This window comes from Danio rerio, chromosome 19 (assembly GCF_052040795.2).
Source record: "Danio rerio strain M-AB ecotype USA chromosome 19, GRCz13ab, whole genome shotgun sequence".
In the NCBI taxonomy this organism is placed as follows: Eukaryota; Metazoa; Chordata; class Actinopteri; order Cypriniformes; family Danionidae; genus Danio; species Danio rerio.
This window is the reverse complement of record NC_141039.2, coordinates 46,973,678-46,995,000: the sequence shown is the minus strand read 5'-3', so window position 1 is coordinate 46,995,000 and position 21,323 is coordinate 46,973,678. Positions and strand designations below refer to the sequence as shown.

General features: G+C 38.6%; 2 protein-coding genes across 15 annotated transcripts in view; both read left to right on the top strand.

Annotated features, from left to right (window-relative positions):
• The window catches only part of ppt1 (palmitoyl-protein thioesterase 1 (ceroid-lipofuscinosis, neuronal 1, infantile)), an 847,627-nt gene that overhangs the window by 68,338 nt on the left and 757,966 nt on the right, over positions 1–21,323 (top strand). The window lies entirely within an intron of this gene.
• Positions 1–21,323, top strand: part of csmd3b (CUB and Sushi multiple domains 3b) — a 1,026,877-nt gene that overhangs the window by 639,437 nt on the left and 366,117 nt on the right. For all 14 annotated transcript variants that reach the window (XR_015517226.2, XR_015517225.2, XM_087296029.2 and 11 more), the window contains 2 exons: positions 11,313–11,482; positions 13,108–13,264. Coding sequence is in view for 12 of the 14 variants with exons in the window: in XM_087296029.2 (XP_087152155.1) it covers positions 11,313–11,482; positions 13,108–13,264 (327 nt within the window). In the remaining 2 variants the exon portion in view is untranslated. The remainder of the gene's footprint in view (positions 1–11,312; positions 11,483–13,107; positions 13,265–21,323) is intronic.

Here is a 21,323-nt window from a genome sequence, read left to right as displayed (position 1 = left end):
GTTTATCTATCCATTAGTCTATCCACAATCATCCATTGATCCATCATTATTTTTGTTTTACTATCCATCCATCCATCCATCCATTCATTCATCAGACTGTCAAGCCATTAATCAATATTCAGTCATCCATCTATTAATTATCCACTCATCAATCATGTTTTCTGTTTGTCCATCCATCCATCAATCCATCCATCCATCCATTCATCTATCAATTGTCCATTCATCCATTTATGTTTGTCCAACCATCCATCAATCATTAGTTATCTATCATCCTTTGTTTGTCCATCCATGCATTCATCCATCTATCATCCATCCATCCTACTATCTTTCTGTTTTTCCGTCCATCAATCAATCATTCATTCATTCATCTATCTTTTTTGTTTGTTTATCCATCTATCCAACAATCACCCATTCATCCATCCTTTTTTCTATTTGTCCATATGTCCATCTATCCATCCATCATTTGTCCATTCATCCATTCCTGTTTTTCCAACCATCCATCAATCATTCATTCATCGATCATCCTTTGTTTGTCCATCCATCAATTCACCTATCAATCGTCCATCCATTGATCTATCATCCAATTATCAATCCATTCATCTCTCCTTCTTTCTGTTTGTCCATCCATCCATGCACCTATCAATCATCCATTCATGCACCTATCAATCAATCATCCATCCATCCATCCATCCATCCATTGATCCATCATGTGATCATCTTTTCATCCATCTGTTTATCCGTTCATCATGTTTATGTATCATCTATCCATCTTTCCATCAGTTTCTTTCATCCATTAAAGGGCTAGTTCAGCCATAAATGAAAACTGCCATCATTTGCTCACCCTTAACGTGTTCCAACATGAAGTTTATGTCTTGAACAAAACTCGAAACCTGTAACCATTGACCTTCATAATATTTGTTTTCCTTCTATAAAGTCAATAGTTACATGTTACCAGCTTTCTTCAGAGTATTTTCCTTTCTGTTCAAAAGAAGAAAGTAAGTCTTTAAGGATGAGTAAATGTTCATATTTGGGTGAACTATCCCTTTAAGCAACGCACGCCTCATGATGCATCGATGATGATAAATGCAGAGATGAGTTAGACACCATCTTCCACTTGAGACGGTCCGCTCACCTCTATCTTATGAAAGAAACGCAAGCAAAATTGCCTCTCAGTAGGCACCGAGCTGTATCAATGAGTTCATTATGTTATTGTGCCAAATGGCATGCTGGATGGAAATGCAGGTTATGATATACAAGGCTTTCACTTTTTTTCCCTTTCATCATATCAGCCTTAAATTGCAGAGCGCCCGCTGTTTGTGTGAGATGTTGTATAACTCTGAATGGTTAGAGGCATGTTCTGTTCAAGAGGTTTATAGCTAATACTTTGTGGGTTTATCAGACGTTTCAAAGCTCGTGGCTTCAGATGGAAGAGTAATGCAAATGCAGGGAATATAGCTTTTTGTCGTTCGTCTTCGGTTAACACACACACACACACATTTTTGAAAAGCTGTTACACCTGTAGTTTAGCTTCTTGTATTATCAAAATTGGCGTCATGGTAGCTTAGTGGTTAGCACTGTCGCCTCACAGCAAGAAGGTCCCTAGTTTGAGTCCTGGCTGGGCCAGTTGGCATTTCTGTGTGGAGTTTGCATGTTCCCTTCATGTTCAGATGGGTTTCCTGTGGGTGCTCTGGTTTCCCCCACAGAACTGAATTTTGAATGAATGTGTATGGGTGTTTCCCAGTGCTGGGTTGTGACTGGAAGGACATCCGCTGCATAAAACATATGCTGGAAAAGTTGGCGGTTTATTCTGCTGCGGTGACCCTTGTAAGGGTCCATCTATTAGTCCAATGATGAAACTAACAGCATGGGTGAAGGTTAAATGTGTGTAAGCCTTTTTAGCACAAGTCAAAATAAATATTTTAATTTATTAAAATTAACTTTAATTTTTTCCAGTTTAATCTGACTCCAACTTATTATATTTTTATTTCGATTCATCTTATAGGTTGTGATTTGGTTTACTTTAGATCCGTTAACCTATTAAATTCTTATTTTCAGTTATTAGTTCATTGTTTGCAATCTTATTTCTGTCACTGCGATGAGCGATGAACCAGACCGTGTGTTTGAACCAGGATTGAGTCAATGTGCAAAGATCTTATCAAAACCAAGACCCAAATTAACAGATAAGGGAAAATGTGAAATATTACAGTGAAATTAAGACCAATTTACCAATCACACAGAGACATTTAAAATGACACCAAACATGAATATAGAGCCACAAGGTACACCATATTAAAACTTATTCAGTGTGGAATGTATGCGACCTGCTCTGGTGAAGAAGGTAAAATCAAGGGCTGGAAGAGGGGTTCAAGCTGCATGATCGAGACAGTTGAACAACTGGTTTCCTAGCTGATTTTCTTCTCGGATTAGAAAGTTTATTGTTTTAGTGCCTGACTATTCTCGTGGTCTTGCCTCATGGAATTTCATAACAGTTTTCAGGGTCTGATATTATGGAGAGTCTCAGCCATTCTTACACCTTTGATAAAATAAAGGGACAGAGCTAAAGAAAATGAATGGATATTATTAAAATAAGAAACCTAAAGTAACTTTTTCTGTCTGAAAATATCTCTTTTCTTTCTAGACATGAATAAATAACTATGGTAACCAGAATTTGCTCTGCCATAGTGACCTATGATCTAACTTGCTGATTGTTATCTTATTCTTCATGTCTATGGGGATAACAATGTTGTGTGGTACCTGGAATGTTAACAGTTATCTACATTTTTAGAATAATTGGTAATAAAATAAGTGTAATGTGCAGACCCTGACAACAGAGTTGAGGATCTACACGCAGTTTATTAACAAGAGTAGTCATGCAGGCAACGGTTAACAGGTAGCAAACGGTAGCATAGGGGTAATCCTGAAACAAAGTCAAAAACAGGCGACAAAAACAAAAGAAACAATTAAACGTGCATAAGACTCAGCAAAGTGTGTGTGCAAGAGTGATGTATAAATAATCTGTGTAATGAGTTCTTGATCAGAGAACAGAGATGATGACGGGTTTCCAGTTCGGCGAAGAACGGTTCCAGAAAGCAGGTCAAACAAAAACAAAAGGCAAAAATTAAAATGAACAAGTAAATAACAGGGTGAGAACGTGGTAAAATCGGAAAATGTGGCAAAAATCAGCCTGCCGCGAGTCAATAGGTGCTTTTGAAAACACTATTGGTTGGGTTTAGGAAAGGACAAGGGTGGATTGTTCAGTCAGTCAGTCAACAACGGCCTCTGGTGGATTTACACATGAACAGCAGGCACGAAAGGCACTCAGAGTAATTTAAAATGTTGCTCCTACGACGTATTTGGCACTCTCCAGAAATCTATATATATGTTATATATATGGGGTACGCTTTCAGAATGAGCCTGGATTGGAAACATTCACTTCTGCCTGAGTGAATCTTCAGGACATTCTCCATCTGCTCCCGAGCAAACCAAACAAGAGTCATGCACGACAACACAATAAAACACAAGCCCGTCTGAGATAGCACTGGACATTTGTGTCTGCTGCCTGTTGGCCTGAACTCTCATCTAGAGCTTTAACATTAGCAGAAAGCGACTGAAGGAGCTCCAGCGAGTCTCTCTGTATACTTCACAAATGATGTCGACAGCAAAGAAAGCAAAGCCACCTGTCTCTTTACCAGAAGCACATCTTATCAGATCGGCCTTTCATGGCGGCAGGCGACTGGCTTAAAGAAATCAGACACAAAGATTCAACAGCCTGGAGTCCTTTCTCCAGTGGATTAGTGAGGAGACGCTTGTTTGCGGCAGCCGTTTAGTATGCATGCCCTTCAACACTGCTTATAAACATTGGCTTGATTGATGCATGCTTTGTTTATAGTCTACTAGAGAATAGGGATTAGTGTTAGACTCCACATGACGTTACACTCACTTTAACCATCTGATTAGGGCTGTGTAATATGAGATCTGTGCTCAGAAAAGGATGTTAGCTGATTGTTAATACTACGTATTTAAGATGACTCAAGTTTGAACATGTAAGACTTGAGATATCACAAATATTTTGAAAATTCAAACATGAGCCAAAAACAGAGACAATTAACTCCACAACCAAGCAGTCAGGAATGCAGGGAAAAAAATATCTCCCCTCCATTCCTCCACATTTGAATCCCTTGAAACCCCTTTGTTCAACCACCCCCTCTACACACTGTACTCATACAGAATGGCCATTTCAAAGTCTGAATGTTCTAAATCAACCCAAGTGACTATCATGTTTGATATCATTTGAAATGTCTCTGTGCGACTGGTATAATGGTCTCATTACCTCAGAAATGGACATAATCAAAACAAAAACAATTATAACTTAAGATATCTTTTGAAACATAGTGAAGGTTGTGCCTTTCCTAGGCAGAAACTCTTCCATTAAATGCAAAAGGCTTTTGTTATTCACACAACGCTTTCCTTGAGGGGATTCTTGGATTTTCTACTCATGCCTAGTTCACACTAGAGGATTTTAAGCCTGATTTGAGCCCGATTTGGAAGTTAACGAGCTCGCCGACAGATCGGGCTGTGATCGGGAAGAAATCTGCGGGTGCACGGCGCTCGCCGCTCTTTATGTGTGAACTACTGAACAACGCATCGAGGCTCGCTGACGCATCGCCGACACCTCGCAGACGGAAATCCAACATTTAGCATGCTAAATATTCCAGAGCAGTCGGCCGACTCAACCCCACGTGTGGTCAGATGTAGTGACGAGCTGCATTGGCTGTGGTTTGGTAGCTTGAATGAGCTGTTGGGGAATGAGTTGTTGTCAGATCATGTAGTGTGTGACGCCCCTCTTGTTGATCATTCACAGAGTGTTGCGTAGTGTGAACACCACAGAGATTAAAAGAAACAAAGTCATGTAGTGTGAACGGCACAGCAATCTGCTGATGTTTAAAATCCTGTAGTGTGAACTAGGCTTTAAGGCAAGGTTCTAAAAATGTTCTGCGCGATTCTGCTATTCAGATCAGCCCATAACATGGAGGTCTAACGCTCCATGTTATGTATATTTTGATGTCAGGTATGCATCTTTTAATCTTGGATTTGTCTTTGGTAATTCGATGTCTTGTATTGATCGTTTATGAATTGACTGAATGAATTGGCATAATACACATTTACCTGGCTAATAAATTGTTATGCTTTGAATTATTCAAACAGAGTTCGTGTTATTATCTCTTTTAGATTACGTTAAGTCCGTAGCACCACAAGCCCCTGTACAGTTAGCAACGGACTAAAACACGGTAAATGGAGCAGCGTGGCACAATGTTTTGAGAGCTCTGACTAATACATTGGCATTAATTCATGTATACTTAGACTGTAAAAGGATATCTAAGGGGATAGACCAGGGGTCATCAATCTCGGTCCTGGAGGGCCGGTGTCCCTGCAGGGTTTAGCTCCAACTTGCCTCAACACACCTGCCTGGGTGTTTCAAGTATACCTAGTAACACCTTGATTAGCTAGTTCAGGTGTGTTTGATTAGGGTTGGGGCTAAAATCTGCTGGACACCGGCCCTCCAGGAACAAGTTTGGTGATCCCTGGGATAGACCTTTATCTGTTAAACTTATAATACTATTTGAGTCGTATAGTGATTACTCAAAGTTACTAATAGTTTAAGTATTACTGGTCTGCTTAATTCTATAGTAATGATCATTATATGACTAAATAGCTCTGTTTGGTTTAGGAGATAGCAGCTCTATGGGGACCGCATAAAAAATATCCTAATCTGAGTGAGTAGGGTTCTGCCTTTTTATGATCGCGCCACTGTTTAGTGACCAAGACTGACATGCTTGTGTTAAGAGATTGTATACTCGGACGGTGCAAGATTTAGGATGTTATAGGAATCTGAATGAACGAGAATAACATGCAATAATGAATTTAAGAAAATATTCAATCATAATCTAAAGTAATATTAAAGGGCCATGAAACCCCCTCGTTTCAGCAGGGTGTTTTCACACCTCTACTTTGGAAAAAGTCAGAAAAATGGGCGTGTCCAGCTCTGTTTAGGGGGGAGTGTCAGAGGAACTAAAGTGGGAGGGTGTGGGAGTGTCTATTTGGGCACGAGCGAGTTTCAGAGTCAAAATACACACACATGAGAAAGTGATGGTGTTTAACCTACATGGACATCTGTAGTCGAATTATTTGCCAAATTATTAAATGTTGGACTTTAACTGCAGTTTGGCTCTTTCATTCAGGGAATTCATTCATGCCCCTCGCACCAAACGCGATATTTGATTCGAGCAACTGCTGTAAGCGTGTATTTTTCATGCAATGTTTGATACCGCATGGCGAATGAGAGAAAAAAAACCTCTGCATTTCCCGGAAACTTAGATGCACACGGCAGGTAGCGTCAGAAAGCAGCGTGTGTTATTCCGGTCACAAAATGCGGTAAAAACCCTACACGAGGTTAAAGTTTGGTTGTGGTGCTAATGTGTTTACACTCGGTGCAATAGTTAACTTAGTTCGATACGAACAAACTGAATAAACAAAGAGCACTGGTCGCTCACTTACCAAATCTGTAGAGACAGGACAATCACCAGCAACTAGAGCCGCGTCTTTATGAAGAGAAGACTTCAAGCGAATCCGGATCTCAGCGTTTGCAGATGAGAACAGCTCTCAGGTAAACAATGTGCCTCCTTAGACACGTAAGTTATGGTTGTCGAGCGTCGCGTACACTGTTAATCCTCACGTGACTCCAGATGAGCTCTCACAGAGAGAAAATGAAAACGAAACTTAACGGCAGCAAACTATAAAAGCAACACTTCACGCTTGTTTTGCCGACACAACGTGTCGTCTCTGTGGCGTAAACACGGTGACACTAATGAATATTAATGAAGTTGCACAATAGAGCTCGCTGATTGGTTTGAACCAAGCCTTACTCATGCATTAATGCAACACACTGTAAGACGTAATAAGACACACTCTGGCACAGACGCCCAGTCTGCACGCTGGAATACACGCTATTATGTCATGACCGTGACGCAGCTTCAAAAATTCGTTTCAAACCGGAAGTACGAATTTACTTGAAATAACGCAAAAACAACCAATGTGTTTTGGTGTTTCGTGACGCTTTAAAGAAAACAAAATAACGTTATCAATGTTTTATAATTGGAGTCAGATAAAACAAGGATAAATATATTAATATTCTAAACCACTTCATACTAAAATGGGAATCAGATATGAGTTAAGTTTAAAGTAAATCAACATTGTGCACTGGAAAGATCGAAAAGGAATCGAACCTTCATCCACCAGTGGACACCACCATTGGACCAACTGGGTGGACTTTGGAGGTGGGGGGTAATATTAACATGTATCCTGTCACATATGCGTAGAAAAAGAGTGCAAAGCTAAACACGTGCGCTCTTTGTGTGTGTGCGTGTCTGCACTGTGTATCTGTATGTGTGTGTGCATGAACTTTGTAACGACCCTGTGTGTGACTCATCATTGCAAATCCACAACAAATGCATCAAATACTCATTGGTAAAGTTCTTACTGTAGTATTTCTCACAAATGCTACGTGAAATCTTCTTCTTTTTTGTCTGTCTGTTGTCTGAATCAGCCGAGAGAGGAGGTTAAGGCACGCTGAAAGGCATGTAGAAGTGCGGTGTATTCATAAACCAATTTCGAGAGGATCACGTGCTTATAATCAACACGGCTGGCTCCTTGTTAGCTCTGTAATCAGCCCTATTAGATGATTACAGAAGCATTATAAATAACCTGAGTTTTTCACTTCAGTTATCTTCGTCTTGAAGCTCCCCCCCTTTCCATCCCTACATCCTCCCACTTTTTTTTTTTTTAATTTTTTATTTTTTTCCTGATCGGGCGACACGGTGGCCCAGTGGCTAGGACTGTTGCCTCACAGCAAGAACGCAGCCCGTCCAACCCATCAGGCCGGTTGGTGTTTCTGTGTGGAGTTTGCATGGTCTCCCCGTGTTCGCGTGGGTTTTCCCCGGGTTTCCTCCCACCGTCCAAAAACATAAACCATAGCCAATCGACTAAAACAAATTATCACTCAATACAACCTTAGTTTACACTTCTCACGGTGACAAGCAGGGGAGTTCTCGAGACCTACCTGACCTTGAATTCCCCTCTCGCCCTTATAATGGGAGGGAGCCCCGGGCTCCAGCATATTACGAGCTCAGGGCTCTCTCCCGGGACAGCATGCCAAATACGCTTTATTGATTATCAGCTAAGTGTGAACACTTGAAACGGTGGGTGGAAAGGACTAGCCTTAAAGGCGCAGTACAACAAAACCTCTACCTGATTCAAAAAGGTATAAAAAAGAAACATAAAAGTTATAATAAAAAAATCTGATGGGTGTTGTGAGCTGAAACTTTACAGACACATTCTGGAGACGCAAAAGACTTATATTAAATCTGAAAAAACGGTTAACCTAGGTGCCCTTTACATGTCACTTTAACCTGAGTACTAGTATCTTGAAGAATATCTAGTCAAATATTATGTACTGTCATCATGACAAAGATAAAACGAAACCATGCAGCCTGAGTAAACGGTCTCTGTATATCTGTAGTCTTTGTTCTCATCATTATAGTAAAGGTGTTTGAGGAAGTTCAGAATAAGTGCTTTTAGAGTGACTTTGCATTTAAAAAAGCACGATACATCCCTTTAATTATTCAAGTCAAGTGAGATTCAAACTTGTGCCCTCTCTTACTCAGAGGTAAGAGTTATTTGTGTGAACATGAGCTCATGTTGAGGTCAGGGACGGATCCTCCCAAGACTGAACTCCTCAAACTGCCCCTGGCACAGACCTTACAGAAGCAGACACTTTTTCAAACAAAGAGTAGGTTTTATGCATACTTAACTATCATTGCGCACTTCTTTGAAAGTAATGAAGGATACTCGGTGGAATATTCTGGCGCAGGTGATATTGGCAGATGCCTATGGCGGCAAAGTCCTTTGAACGCAACTCCTTGATGAACACGCCAAGTTTGCTGTTACTGCAGCGATAATACTGTTGTTCACTTAAGACTAATGAAACAACAAAACATGTTGTAAGATTAGTGTAACAAGTGTAAGCATTCCTCAAAAGCACAATAAAAATAATAAGAAGATAATGAATACACTAACCGGCCACTTTATTAGGTACATCTGTCCAACTGCTCGATAATGCGAATTTCTAATCAGCCAATCACATGGCAGCAACTCAATGCATTTAGGCATGTAGACATGATCAAGACGATCTGCTGCAGTTCAAAGTGAGCATCAGAATGGGGAAGAAAGGGGATTCAAGTGACTTTGCAAGTGGCATGGTTGTTGGTGCCAGACGGGCTGGTCTGAATATTTCAGAAACTGCTGATCTACTGGGATTTTCACACACAACCATCTCAAGGGTTTACAGAGAATGGTCTAAAAAAGAGAAAATATCTAGGTAGCGGCAGTTATGTGGTCACAAATGCCTTGTTGATGCCAGAGGTCAGAGGAGAATGGCCAGATGATAGAAAGGTAGTAACTAAAATAACTACTCATTACAACCAATGTCTGCAGAAGAGCATCTCTAAACCACAACACGTCCAACCTTGAGGCAGGTGGGCTACAGCAGCAGAAGACCACACCAGGTGCCACTGCTGTCAGCTAAGAACAGGAAACTGAGACTAAATTCATACAGCTTCACCAAAATTCAACAGTAGGAGATTGGAAAAAGGTTGCCTGATGAGTTTTGATTTCTGCAGCGTTATTGGTAGGGTCAAAATTTGAAATCAACAACATGAAAGCATGGATCCATCCTCCATTGTATCAACGGTTCAGGCTGGTGGTGGTGGTGTAGTGGTGTTGGGGATATTTTCTTGACAATTTAGGCCCATAAGTACCAATTGAGCATCATGTCAACCCCACAGCCTACCTGAGTATTGTTGCTGACCATGTCCATCCCTTTATGACCACAGTGTACTCATCTTCTGATGGCTACTTCCAGCAAGATAACGCGCCATGTCATAAGGCATGAATCATCTCAGACTGGTTTCTTGAACATGACAATGAGCTCACTGTACTCACATGGCCTCCACAGTCACCAGATATCAATCCAATAGAGCACCTTTGGGATGTGGTGGAACGGAAGATTGGCATCATGGATGTGCAGGCGACAAATCTGCAGCAACTGCGTGATGCTATCATATCAATATGGAGAAAATGATCTCTGAGAAATATTTCCTCTACCTTGTTGAATCTATGCCACGAAGGATAAAGGCAGATTTGATGGCAATAGGGGGTCCAACCCGGTAATAGTAGGGTGTACCTAATAAAGTGGCCGGTGAGTGTGTGTGTGTGTGTGTGTGTATATATATGTATATTATATTTGTATATTTTTTGTTTGCTTTTTACTTATTATTTGCAAATTTTTATTCATTTATTCATCTTTTTTATTTGTAGATTATTTCTTTTTAAGTAAATAATTTTATTTATTTTTATAGTTTAAACAATAAAAAAAACACTTTCATAACCACAGCTCATGAAACCGTGAGCAAAGAAACTCATTCCACCACTCTTTACCTTCTGGGACCGGCTCACTTATTCAGATTGCAGTCTGGTCAGGTGTTAACCTCACATTGCTCCCAACTTTCTTCCCCCCCAAGAGCTGACTGAAAGTGAGAAAAGAAGGCCTTATGGGAAAAGCAAGTCTCGTCTAGTGTAAATTCACATCATGTCCAGGACTGACTCACCGAGGGTTGGGGGGGGGTATTGTAGGTAATTTACTAAATGGAGGCTGTAACGCCAGTGATTTATTCAAAATATGACACTGGTAATATCGTCATAACATGGAGGAAAGCGACGAGGGGATGATAAATAAATCAGCCAGGCTATGTGTGTGTGTGTGTTTCTTTATGTCAGTCTTTCTCCTGCACCAGAATACATGATGGATACTCACACACCTGTTTTTTTTACAGTCTGTTGTTCCATTAAATCTGCATTGGATGGTTATTGTCCCACATACAGTATGTCCTCTGTGAACATGAGGTTTTGAATTAAAGCTACGAATGGTTGCAACTGGAGTCTGTCGATTTCACTTTCCATCACACGAGCACCGCAGACTCCACCTGTCCAGACCAATCCTTTTGAAAATGCCAGATCTGTATTAATGCACCATGAGCGTTCGCAGCAGCAATATGTCCATGTGGTGTGTTCAGGAGCTTGCGTGTAGCTCAAATGTTAACTGAATGTCTTTATGTGATAATAATTTTGATTACTTAGCTACTTGTGGTACTTCATTTGTCCCCCCCAATGTTTCTTGGTTTTATATTTCCTTTCTCTAGCTGAGTGCGGCTCTTCTGTCATCAACAATGAAGGGATTCTGCTGTCACCCAATTACCCCATGAACTACGAGAACAACCACGAGTGCATTTACAGCATACAGGTGCAGGCTGGGAAAGGAATCAACATTTCGGCTAGAACCTTCCATCTGGCACAGGGGGACATCCTGAAGGTATATCTAAATGTTCTATAGTTATACTATACTATACCTGACTAAAGTCTTGTCCTATCCAAGCTTTAGGAGGAACAAATAATAACTTGACTTCTAGTTGATCATTTGCTATCAGACGTGGCCAACCCAAGCTCATTCTGGAAATGTAGCCCCGCGAACGTTTCTGGAGACCGCGATTTACGTGGCCGGAGGTACGTAAAGGCCGCGTTTGTTTTTTTTTCGAGCGAACGCTACGGGGGCGGTGTGGCGCCGCTCCGCCCCTCCTCTTCGCGCTCGCCGGCCGACGGCTCGCCTCCGAGTTGAGGGCTTTCCCGATGCAATCAGTTCGTCCGCCTAGCTCACAGCGTTGCGTCGGCGGAGCGGAGGCCCCGGAGGAGGAGCCGGAGCCGGCCGCGGTGGACGACGACCGGGATCGAGTCCGGGGAACAGCGGGTTCCGGAAATCAAGACGAAAAACATAATCCGGAAAATAAGGGCGAGAATGCGGCGGGATCCAAAAATGCGGTCGAAATCGAAGATGAGGGCTTTTTTTTTTTTTTTTTTTTCCGATCCGGCGGCTTTTTTGCGCGAGAACGGCGCGGGCGCACAGCGAGAACGCACAACGGCCTCTCGTGGATCCGCGAAAACAAAAAACTGCTCGAATACGTTCCTCCCGGGAAGTAAATCGCGGTCCGCAGAAACGTCCGCGGGGCTACGTTTCCACAATGAGCCCGGGTTGGACGTGGCTTACATGAAAGGCAAAGACCTCAAGATTACACTTATTTCACCAAAATAAAATACGATCATGCCTTGATTTTTAATGATTTAATTAGGACAGTAAGGTCTGACTTTGCTTTTGTTTGTTTTTAAATTTACTTTTCATGCTTGTAAGAAATACATTTAACAACAACGTTTTTGTTTTCCGGTAAATTTATTTGATATTAAACCACATGTTTTTATTGTTTTACAAAGCAAAAACATGTACACATATTATCAGTATAAAAATAAAAAAAAACATCAGTGTGTGACCTAAAAATACAAAACAACTCCATTAGTGTGGAAACATTTCTTTTGGGTTGTGTAACCACGGGGAGGATGACACACACAACTGGAGGTAAGATCCAATATGCAGGTTTATTCAGCGTCAGGCAAGCAATGGTCAAAACGGGTACAAACGGGTATATGTGGACAATCCCGAATCATAGTCGTATAACAGGCAATAGGTCGAAAGGCAGGCGGCTAAACTGTAGAACAAGGATAAACAAGGCTGGGTAGAAACACGGGAAAACAAGACAGGGTAAACACGTTGTCATGTCATCTGAGATAAACAAGACTCGGCAAGCTGAAAGGGTGAATGAGTGGCTTATGTAGTGAATGTAATCAGTGTTTATATTAGTATTTTAATAAAGCTCAAAACCTTTTAGATCCCAATTACACCTGCATTCAGTGTCCTCCACTCGTGATCAGATGACAAAACTGCGTCTTAACTCCGGCCCTAAGACCAACAGAACTGAAAGAGTCACATGAAACAGTATCATGATCTCAAATGTTTGTAGTCTGGCTATATCGAAAACAAATATCAAAGCATCATTTCCGTTTTATCTTGCTCTTGCTTTGTGGTCTACATTTGATCTTCTTGCTTTGCAGATCTATGATGGTAAAGACAACGCGGCTCACATGCTGGGGGCCTTCACCGGCTCCTCCATGTTGGGTCTGACCCTGATCAGCACCTCCAATCACCTCTGGCTGGAGTTTTACAGTGATGCCGAGGCTACCGGAGAGGGCTTCAAACTGGTGTACTCCAGTAAGTCATTACACTGCATGGCTACCAGCACACATCTTTCATTTCAATTCAGTTTGAGTGTATTTGTATAGCGCTTTTCACAATAAATCAAATCAAATCACTTTTTTTGTCACATCATCAGCAGCACGTGTGCTATGATGAGTGAAAAGCTTAGGTGCTGGCTCCAGACAGTACAAAATACAGACATTGCAAATAAAATGACAGTGCAACTACAACAATAATTAGAAATTGACAGCGATATGTACAACGAGTAGGTGTACACATAGTTGTAGGCAGTATTGTTTCAAGTATGGATTGGTTAAAGTGCAGTGCATGCTACATATTGATGGAGTGCAGTGAGGGGTATGGAAGAGTCTGTGTGGGGTGTGTTAAGTGTTCATCAGCCTGATAGTCTGAGGGAAGAAACTTTCCTTCAGCCGGCTGGTGCGTGACCGGATGCTGCGGAACCGTCTGCCTGAGGGTAGCAGAGAGAAAAGTCTATGGCTTGGGTGGCTGGAGTCACTGATAATTATTGTTTCAAAGCAGCTAAAAAAGGAGCACATTATTGCATTACAATCAAATTCGGAAAAGTCACCATAACTTTATAAAATTAAATTTATTTAATTTTATTAAAATTATTAGTCACCATAACTTTATAAGCTACTAATAACTAATTAACTAGTAACTATTACTGTAGCTTAAAGTTATTGTAAATAAACATTGCTGATTATATAGCTTATAGGTGATGTCCATCAGTACATGTTTAATGAATTGTATTTGTGTATTACATCTGAGCACAAAGGCTTGAACTTAGCATTAAAGCTCCCTTTAATTTATCATTACCAAGGCCTTTAGATGATAATTCCCAATTGATGTTGATCCGATAAAATCTCTAGGAGAAGTTCTTTAAAATATGCCTGGAAATGGCCTACGCAATCTCACGGCAATTCCTAACTTTTTGATTTAGTGGCTAATTTGTATGAATTCGAAGGATCTAATTCGTAAAATTTAGTACGACTTGCTCATTACCCAATGACGGTTGGGGTTAGGGGTGGGGTTAGGTGCCACGCCTCCTTTTTAAAGTCATACATTTTCGTACGACTGAACTCCTACGAATTTGTACGTATTAGCCACTAAACTGACAAAACGTAAAATACTTACGTTTCCACGTAAGATCAGGCTGAAATGGCTAAAACTGCACTTTTTTTGTCGTCAGGGGATGTTAAAAATATACGACATTTTTGTTGGGTTTGAGATTTCTCTCCATGAGACTTTTTGCCACACCCACTTCCGAAACTCATAAACATAAATTTTTACCACTTCTGACGTGTGTGGAAAGTTTGGTGAGTTTTCGAGCATGTTTAGACTCTCAAAAATGCGATTCATTCTAAAAGAAACAAAGCAATTCCAATTATAATTGGCCTACGCATCGTAATAATAAGATCCCGATTATTATCCAAACCATTGTTGTCCTATAACTTGCCTAACATTTCAAAGGAGGGTTAATAATTTTCACTTCAACTGTATATAAAACAAAAGCACATCACAGGTTCATTGTGGATATGTACCCCTGTCTACATTTCTGGAGAGCGTGAATTATGTAGCCAGAGCTATGTATGGCTGAATTAAGTCTTTAAATCGAACAATATGAGGCGGTATGACGCCACTGACAGCTTCTGTTTATTTTCGCGCTACCAACTGACCACATAACTCCTTATGGGCGGTGTTGCCAGTTTGCTCAGTGTCTCGCTGCATTCGTCGGCGAACTTTTTTATTAGCCAAACCATTGTTGTCCTATAACTTGCCTAACATTTCACAGGAGGTTAAATAATTTTCACTTCAACTGTATATAAAACAAAAGCACATCACAGGTTCATTGTGGATATGTACCCCTGTCTACATTTCTGGAGAGCGCAAATTATGTAGCCAGAGCTATGTATGGCTGAATTTATTCTTTAAAATGAACAATATGGGGCAGTATGACGCCACTGACATCTTCTGTTTATTTTTGCGCTACCAACTGACCACATACCTCCGTATGGATTTGCTCATTGGCTCGCTACATACGTCGGCGAACTTGAGACCCCGAGAGAAGTTGACTGCAATGACGGGGTTTGAGTCTGGCGAAAAATGGTTCCAGAAATCAGGTACAACAAAAAGAAAGGCAAAAAACAAAATAAACAAGTAAATAACAGAATGAGAACGTATTAAGATCTGAAAACGAGGTAAAAATCAGGCGGCTATTGGTTGGGTTTAGGAAAGGCAGTGGGCGCTGGTCAATCGGTGCTTTTCAAAACACTATCGGTTGGGTTTAGGGAATGGAATGGGTAAGTGAGTCGACAGCGGGCTCTGGTGGATTTACACGAGAAGAGCAGGCATGAATGGCACTTGCGAGAGAAATTCGAGATCTGAAAAAGCATACACAGCGCCCTCTGATGGATTCGCGAAAACAAAAACTGCAAAAGAACATACCTCCTGGGATGTATTTCGCGATCTCCAGAAATGTATGCAGGGGTACGTATCAATAATCAGCTCAGAGGAACTGGTAAGGAAGTGGACCAGTAGAAACATCACTCTGGCTCCATTGACCTTTGCTTGGCCTTGAGCCAGATTTGCGCAGGCTTTTGGTATGAATTCGGTGCGCTTTAATGCTGTTGTGCTCGCAGTGTGTGCTTCAACAAGGTTTTAGTTCCAGTGTGGGGTAAAGTATTAACCTGCAGGAGGGCTATCTCATTTAAAATCAACTAAATCCCTGACTGTCTGTCTGCTTTTCCATTCGCCCTGAAGGATTAGCCATTTGAGTGTATAATAAAGGTCAGAAAAGCCGAGCCTGCTCCAGTCAGCGGATGTTGTAATTCGGAGACCCGATCGGGACAGGGAGGTGAATGTAGCTGATTAAAATAGCATTGTTTGTTTGCTCGAGTCCTGATCGCAAGCCAAGCGTGCTGTGAAACTACGACCTGTAATCAAGCAGCAATCAAAGCCAGGTGTCAGATTTTTTGTCAAGTTGTTTCCTCCGCCCACAGCCGATGCTAAGTGCTGTTGTGTTTATCTGTACTTAACAACTCGCAGCTTAATGGCGAACGGCTGATAAGCTGTAGCGGTTCCCTATGTGGTCATTTTTAAGAGACCTGTTATTTTTAAGAGGAGTGAGCTTCGAGATAAGGGGATTTTACTAAACCGTAAAGACACCCTCACAGGCTTTGGTAACACTTTGAAAAGTTTGTGTCAAACAAATTCATGTTTTCTCATTGTGGAGTTGAAATGTGTGTTTTCTAAGCATAATCAAGGCTTTTTTTGTTATTTTTTTGTACAAAAATTGCTATAAATGTAGGTAACACTAGTTTAGGGCACAATTTATGGTATTAAAAAACCATTAACTAACACCATTAGCTTAATACAATACTAATTAGCTGTTTATTAATAGTTAGTAAGGTAGAAGTTGTGTTTAGGTTTTGAGTAGGTTTAAGGATGCGGGATAAGATCATACTTTATAACTACTAAGTAACATCTTAAGGAACATTAATATCTTAATAACAGGCAGGTAATAATCCAGTAGTTAATAGCACGAATTGTGAGCTAAAGTAAAGTGTTACTAAAATGTCATTAGAAACAGAGGTGGGTATCTAAAATCTATGCTCAAGTAAAAGTACAAGTACTTGCGAAAATTTTTACTCAAGTAAAAGTAACTAATAAGTATCTTAAAAGTTGCTCAAGTAAATAGTTACTAGTTACTTTTCATCTTATATATATATATATATATATATATATATATATATATATATGTATATATATATATATATTTATCGTATTTTCTATATTTTTTTCTTCTGGAGAAAGTCTTACTTGTTTTATATCAGCTAAAATAAAAACAGATTTTAATGTTTTTTAAAACAATTTTAAGGTCAAAATTATTAGCCCCCTTAAGCAATATTTATTTTGATTGTCTACAGAACAAGCCATCATTAATTACCCTAACTTGTTGAATTAGCCTAATTAAGCCTTTAAATGTCACTTGAAAAACTGTTACCTTGGAATTATAAGGTTCTATCTGCATTCTGAATGATTTTGAGGTTTTTAGCTTCAAAGTTTTTTGCATTCCATATAGCAAACAGTATGTGTGTAACAGTCTTAAAATGTAAACAACTTATAAAAACAACATCTCATAATGTAAATAAGTTATGTCAATAACTCAATTTTGACAAAAATGTCAAATAGAACCTTATAATTCTAACCGGAGGAAATATCTAGTATCTTGAAAGATATCTAGTCAAATATTATGTGCTGTCATCATGGCAAAGATTAAAAAAATAAAAAAATAAAAAATAAATAAATAAATATATATATATATATATATAAAATTAGATATTAAAACTATAGAAATGTGTTGATAACATAGTTCTGTTAAGGCAATTGTAAATATGGACATATGGTAAATAATGTGTGCAGGGCTAATCCGTTATTCCAATAAACAGCAGTTTCTTTAGTTATCCCATAGTTAACATAGTTAATAAGGTCTAAAAATATGGATAATTTTGCCACTTTCTACAACGTGTTTTTTTCAGGTCGGACATGAAAAGACTTATACCTAAACTTACCGAAGCCACATACTATGTAGATATCAGAGAATAGTTTAACATATCAAGTCAATGCACTATATGACACCTTTAAACAAACGAAAACACTGTTATTACTATTATTAGTACTCATTAAAATGCACGACACTTCCAAATATGGTCAAACATGAGCTTCAGATTCTAGGGATTTTGAACTTACCTAGGACACATGCTATGTATATCAGCAAACAGTTTAACAAATTGAATCATTGCACTATATGACACCTTTAAACAAACAAACAAACAAAAAAAAAAACACTGTTAGTACTAGTATTAGTGCTCGTTAATATACACGACACTTCCAAATATGTTCAAACCCGAGTTTCCGATTCTAGGGGTTTTTGAACTTACCTAAGCCATATGCTATTTTACAGAAAAACAGTTTAACATATTGAATCAATCCACTAGATTACACTTTTAAACAGACGGAAAAAGAAACACTATTAGTTCTAGTATTAGTACTCATTAATATATTTATAACACTTCCAAATATGGTAAAACATGAGCTTCTGATTCTAGAATTTTTGAACTTACCTAAGCTACATACTATTTAGATATCAGAGAATAGTTTAACAAATCAAGTCAATGCACTATATGACACCTTTAAACAAACGAAAACACTGTTAATACTATTATTAGTACTCATTATTATGCACAACACTTCCAAATATGGTCAAACATGAGCTTCTGATCCTAGGGATTTTGAACTTACCTAGGACACATGCTATGTATATCAGCGAACAGTTTAACAAATTGAATCATTTCACACTATATGACACCTTTAAACAAAAAGAAACACTGTTAGTACTAGTATTAGTGCTCATTAATATACACGACACTTCCAAATATGGTCAAACCCGAGCTTCTGAATCTAGCGGACATTTGGAGGTTTAAAAATGAGCATATACATTTTTTTCTGGAGAATTTTTGAACTTACCCAAACCATGTAGATATCGGAGAACAGTTTAACATATTGAATCAATGCACTATATGACCCCTTTAAACAAACAAAAACACTATTAGTACTTGTATAAGTATTATTAATATAAATTAGTACAAATTTAAAATTCTCTGAAATGCTGTATAAGCTGTCCTGTTTTTATTGTTTTCTTTTTTTTTTCAGAAAACTGGCTGTTTAATGATAATGACTCATAGCTCCACAATTAATAACAGGATGTGTCGCGCAGTGAGAGGGTCTGTGCTTTGGTTCTGATTATGGCTCCAAATTAACCAAGCACTTAATCTTAATTGTTCTGCCTGCTTAGCAAGGGAGCGTCTCAGCCTACCGGCCCAGTAGGATCTTAACTTCAAATTGTTGCCGTTAATGATCACATTAATGTTAAACTTTTACAGCTTTGCCACAGAGCAGCATGAAAATAGCAGGCGAAGGAAAATTCCAGCAATCATCGCCATAATGACCTCATAAAGCTGAACGCAGTACAGTTTGTTCTCAATCATATTCTCACTAAACTTATCATGGTGCTCCATTTTTGTCATGTTTGACAGGTTTATGTTGGGATGTTTAATAAATGAGTGCAATAAAAGTGCTTGGCTTATACAAACATTGACATTAGCTGTGGATCTATCCACCTAGTTTGTATTATTTTAGGATTTTGCATTAAAAATAGGTGAATGAAAACACCATGTAAGAAAATTATAGAAAATGCACATGATAAACATTGATTGGGATGCATTTTTAAGCTGATATATACAGTATATATATATATATATATATATATATATATATATATATATATATATATATATATATATATATATATATATATATATTAGTGCTGTCAATCAATAAAAAAAAATTAACTAATTAATCGCACCTTTTAAAAAAATGAATCGTTATTAATCACATTTAAAATACTGAAACTTGTAATTTTGGCTATTTAAATGTAAAATTAATGTAAACGCAAGACAAAAAATATTTAAATTCAAAATATAATTGTTTAATAGAATTTTTGTTTACTTGTAACACAGATTTCTTCATGTAAACAGCATACCCACAATAAACCATCAAGATCCTGGTTTGACAGACATATTTATTAAAGAAATTAAAACACAGGCATTTAATGACATTTAAATTTCAAAACAATCAATGCCAATAAAGAAACCTTGATTTCCATGTTGGATTCTAAGTGGACTGCAAAAACATGCCAAAATACAGGCATTGCAGATTTAAAATTAAAAATTATAATAATAAACTATAGAATACAAACTGTTGCACTCATTATAAAGTTTTATTGCTGTGAGTTGAGAACATTAATTATAGAATAGAAACAATTTAGCTTAATCCTCCTTTACATTCATCCAGTTGCTAAGACTAGGAATATCCCGCAAGTGCACAGAGACCCCCAAATGCCCGCAAATGAATGATAATTTCTTGCAAACCGGTCGTTAAATACATTGCACACCCCTCTCGCCCCTACTCAGATACGTCGCTCACTCCACCCCTGACACTCCTCAAAAGGCCTGACACAGACACACACACAGACAGACACACACACAACGCGCTGCAGACGTTTTGGCCCCAACGGCCTTCCATACTGGAGCGACTCCCCTCAGATTCAACACGCATGATCACGTTCATCAAATTTGCTTAAACTAAGCGTCCTAAAGTATTACTGTATTTCACAAGGATTCTGAAACAACAACGCGAAGCATACGCTTTCGTTGCGTTTAATGAGGAAACACGCTAAACTTGGAGGGCTCATGCTGAAAGGCAGAGTAATGCCCTGTCTTTGACAGCTCGCGACTTCACCAGACGTTCTGAGTACATTTACTTAAGACACCAATACTCCGATTTTAATATGATTAAGATAATACTCTTATTAAATATCTACCGTGTAGCCTTAAAAGGAACCTTACCTTAAAGGAACACCGAGTCACAAAATGCGCAGGATTTTCTTTCTGTTCGCCATGCGGTATCAACTTACAACAGATGTCGAAAGTTAAAAATGAAACACCCGAAATTGCATGAAACCCTGGATAACTTGTGATGCAACTAATTGTTTCATACTGGAACTTGCCTTCAAAAAGTGCTTCCTTGGTCTTATCCACATTTATTGCATGTTGAACACACGCACCACCGCAGGAAGTAAAAAAAAAAAACTAAATTGTGTTAATTTCGTTAATTTTTTTATAACGCGTTAATTATTTAAAATTAATCGCATGCGTTAACGCGTTAATTTTGACAGCGCTAATATATATATATATATATATATATATATATATATATATATATATATATATATATATATACATATATATATATATATATAAATATATACATATATACATATATATATATAAATATATACATATATATATAAATATATACATATATATATATAAATATATACATATATATATATATATATATATATATATATATATATATATATGTATATATATATATATATATATGTATATGTATATATATATATATATATATA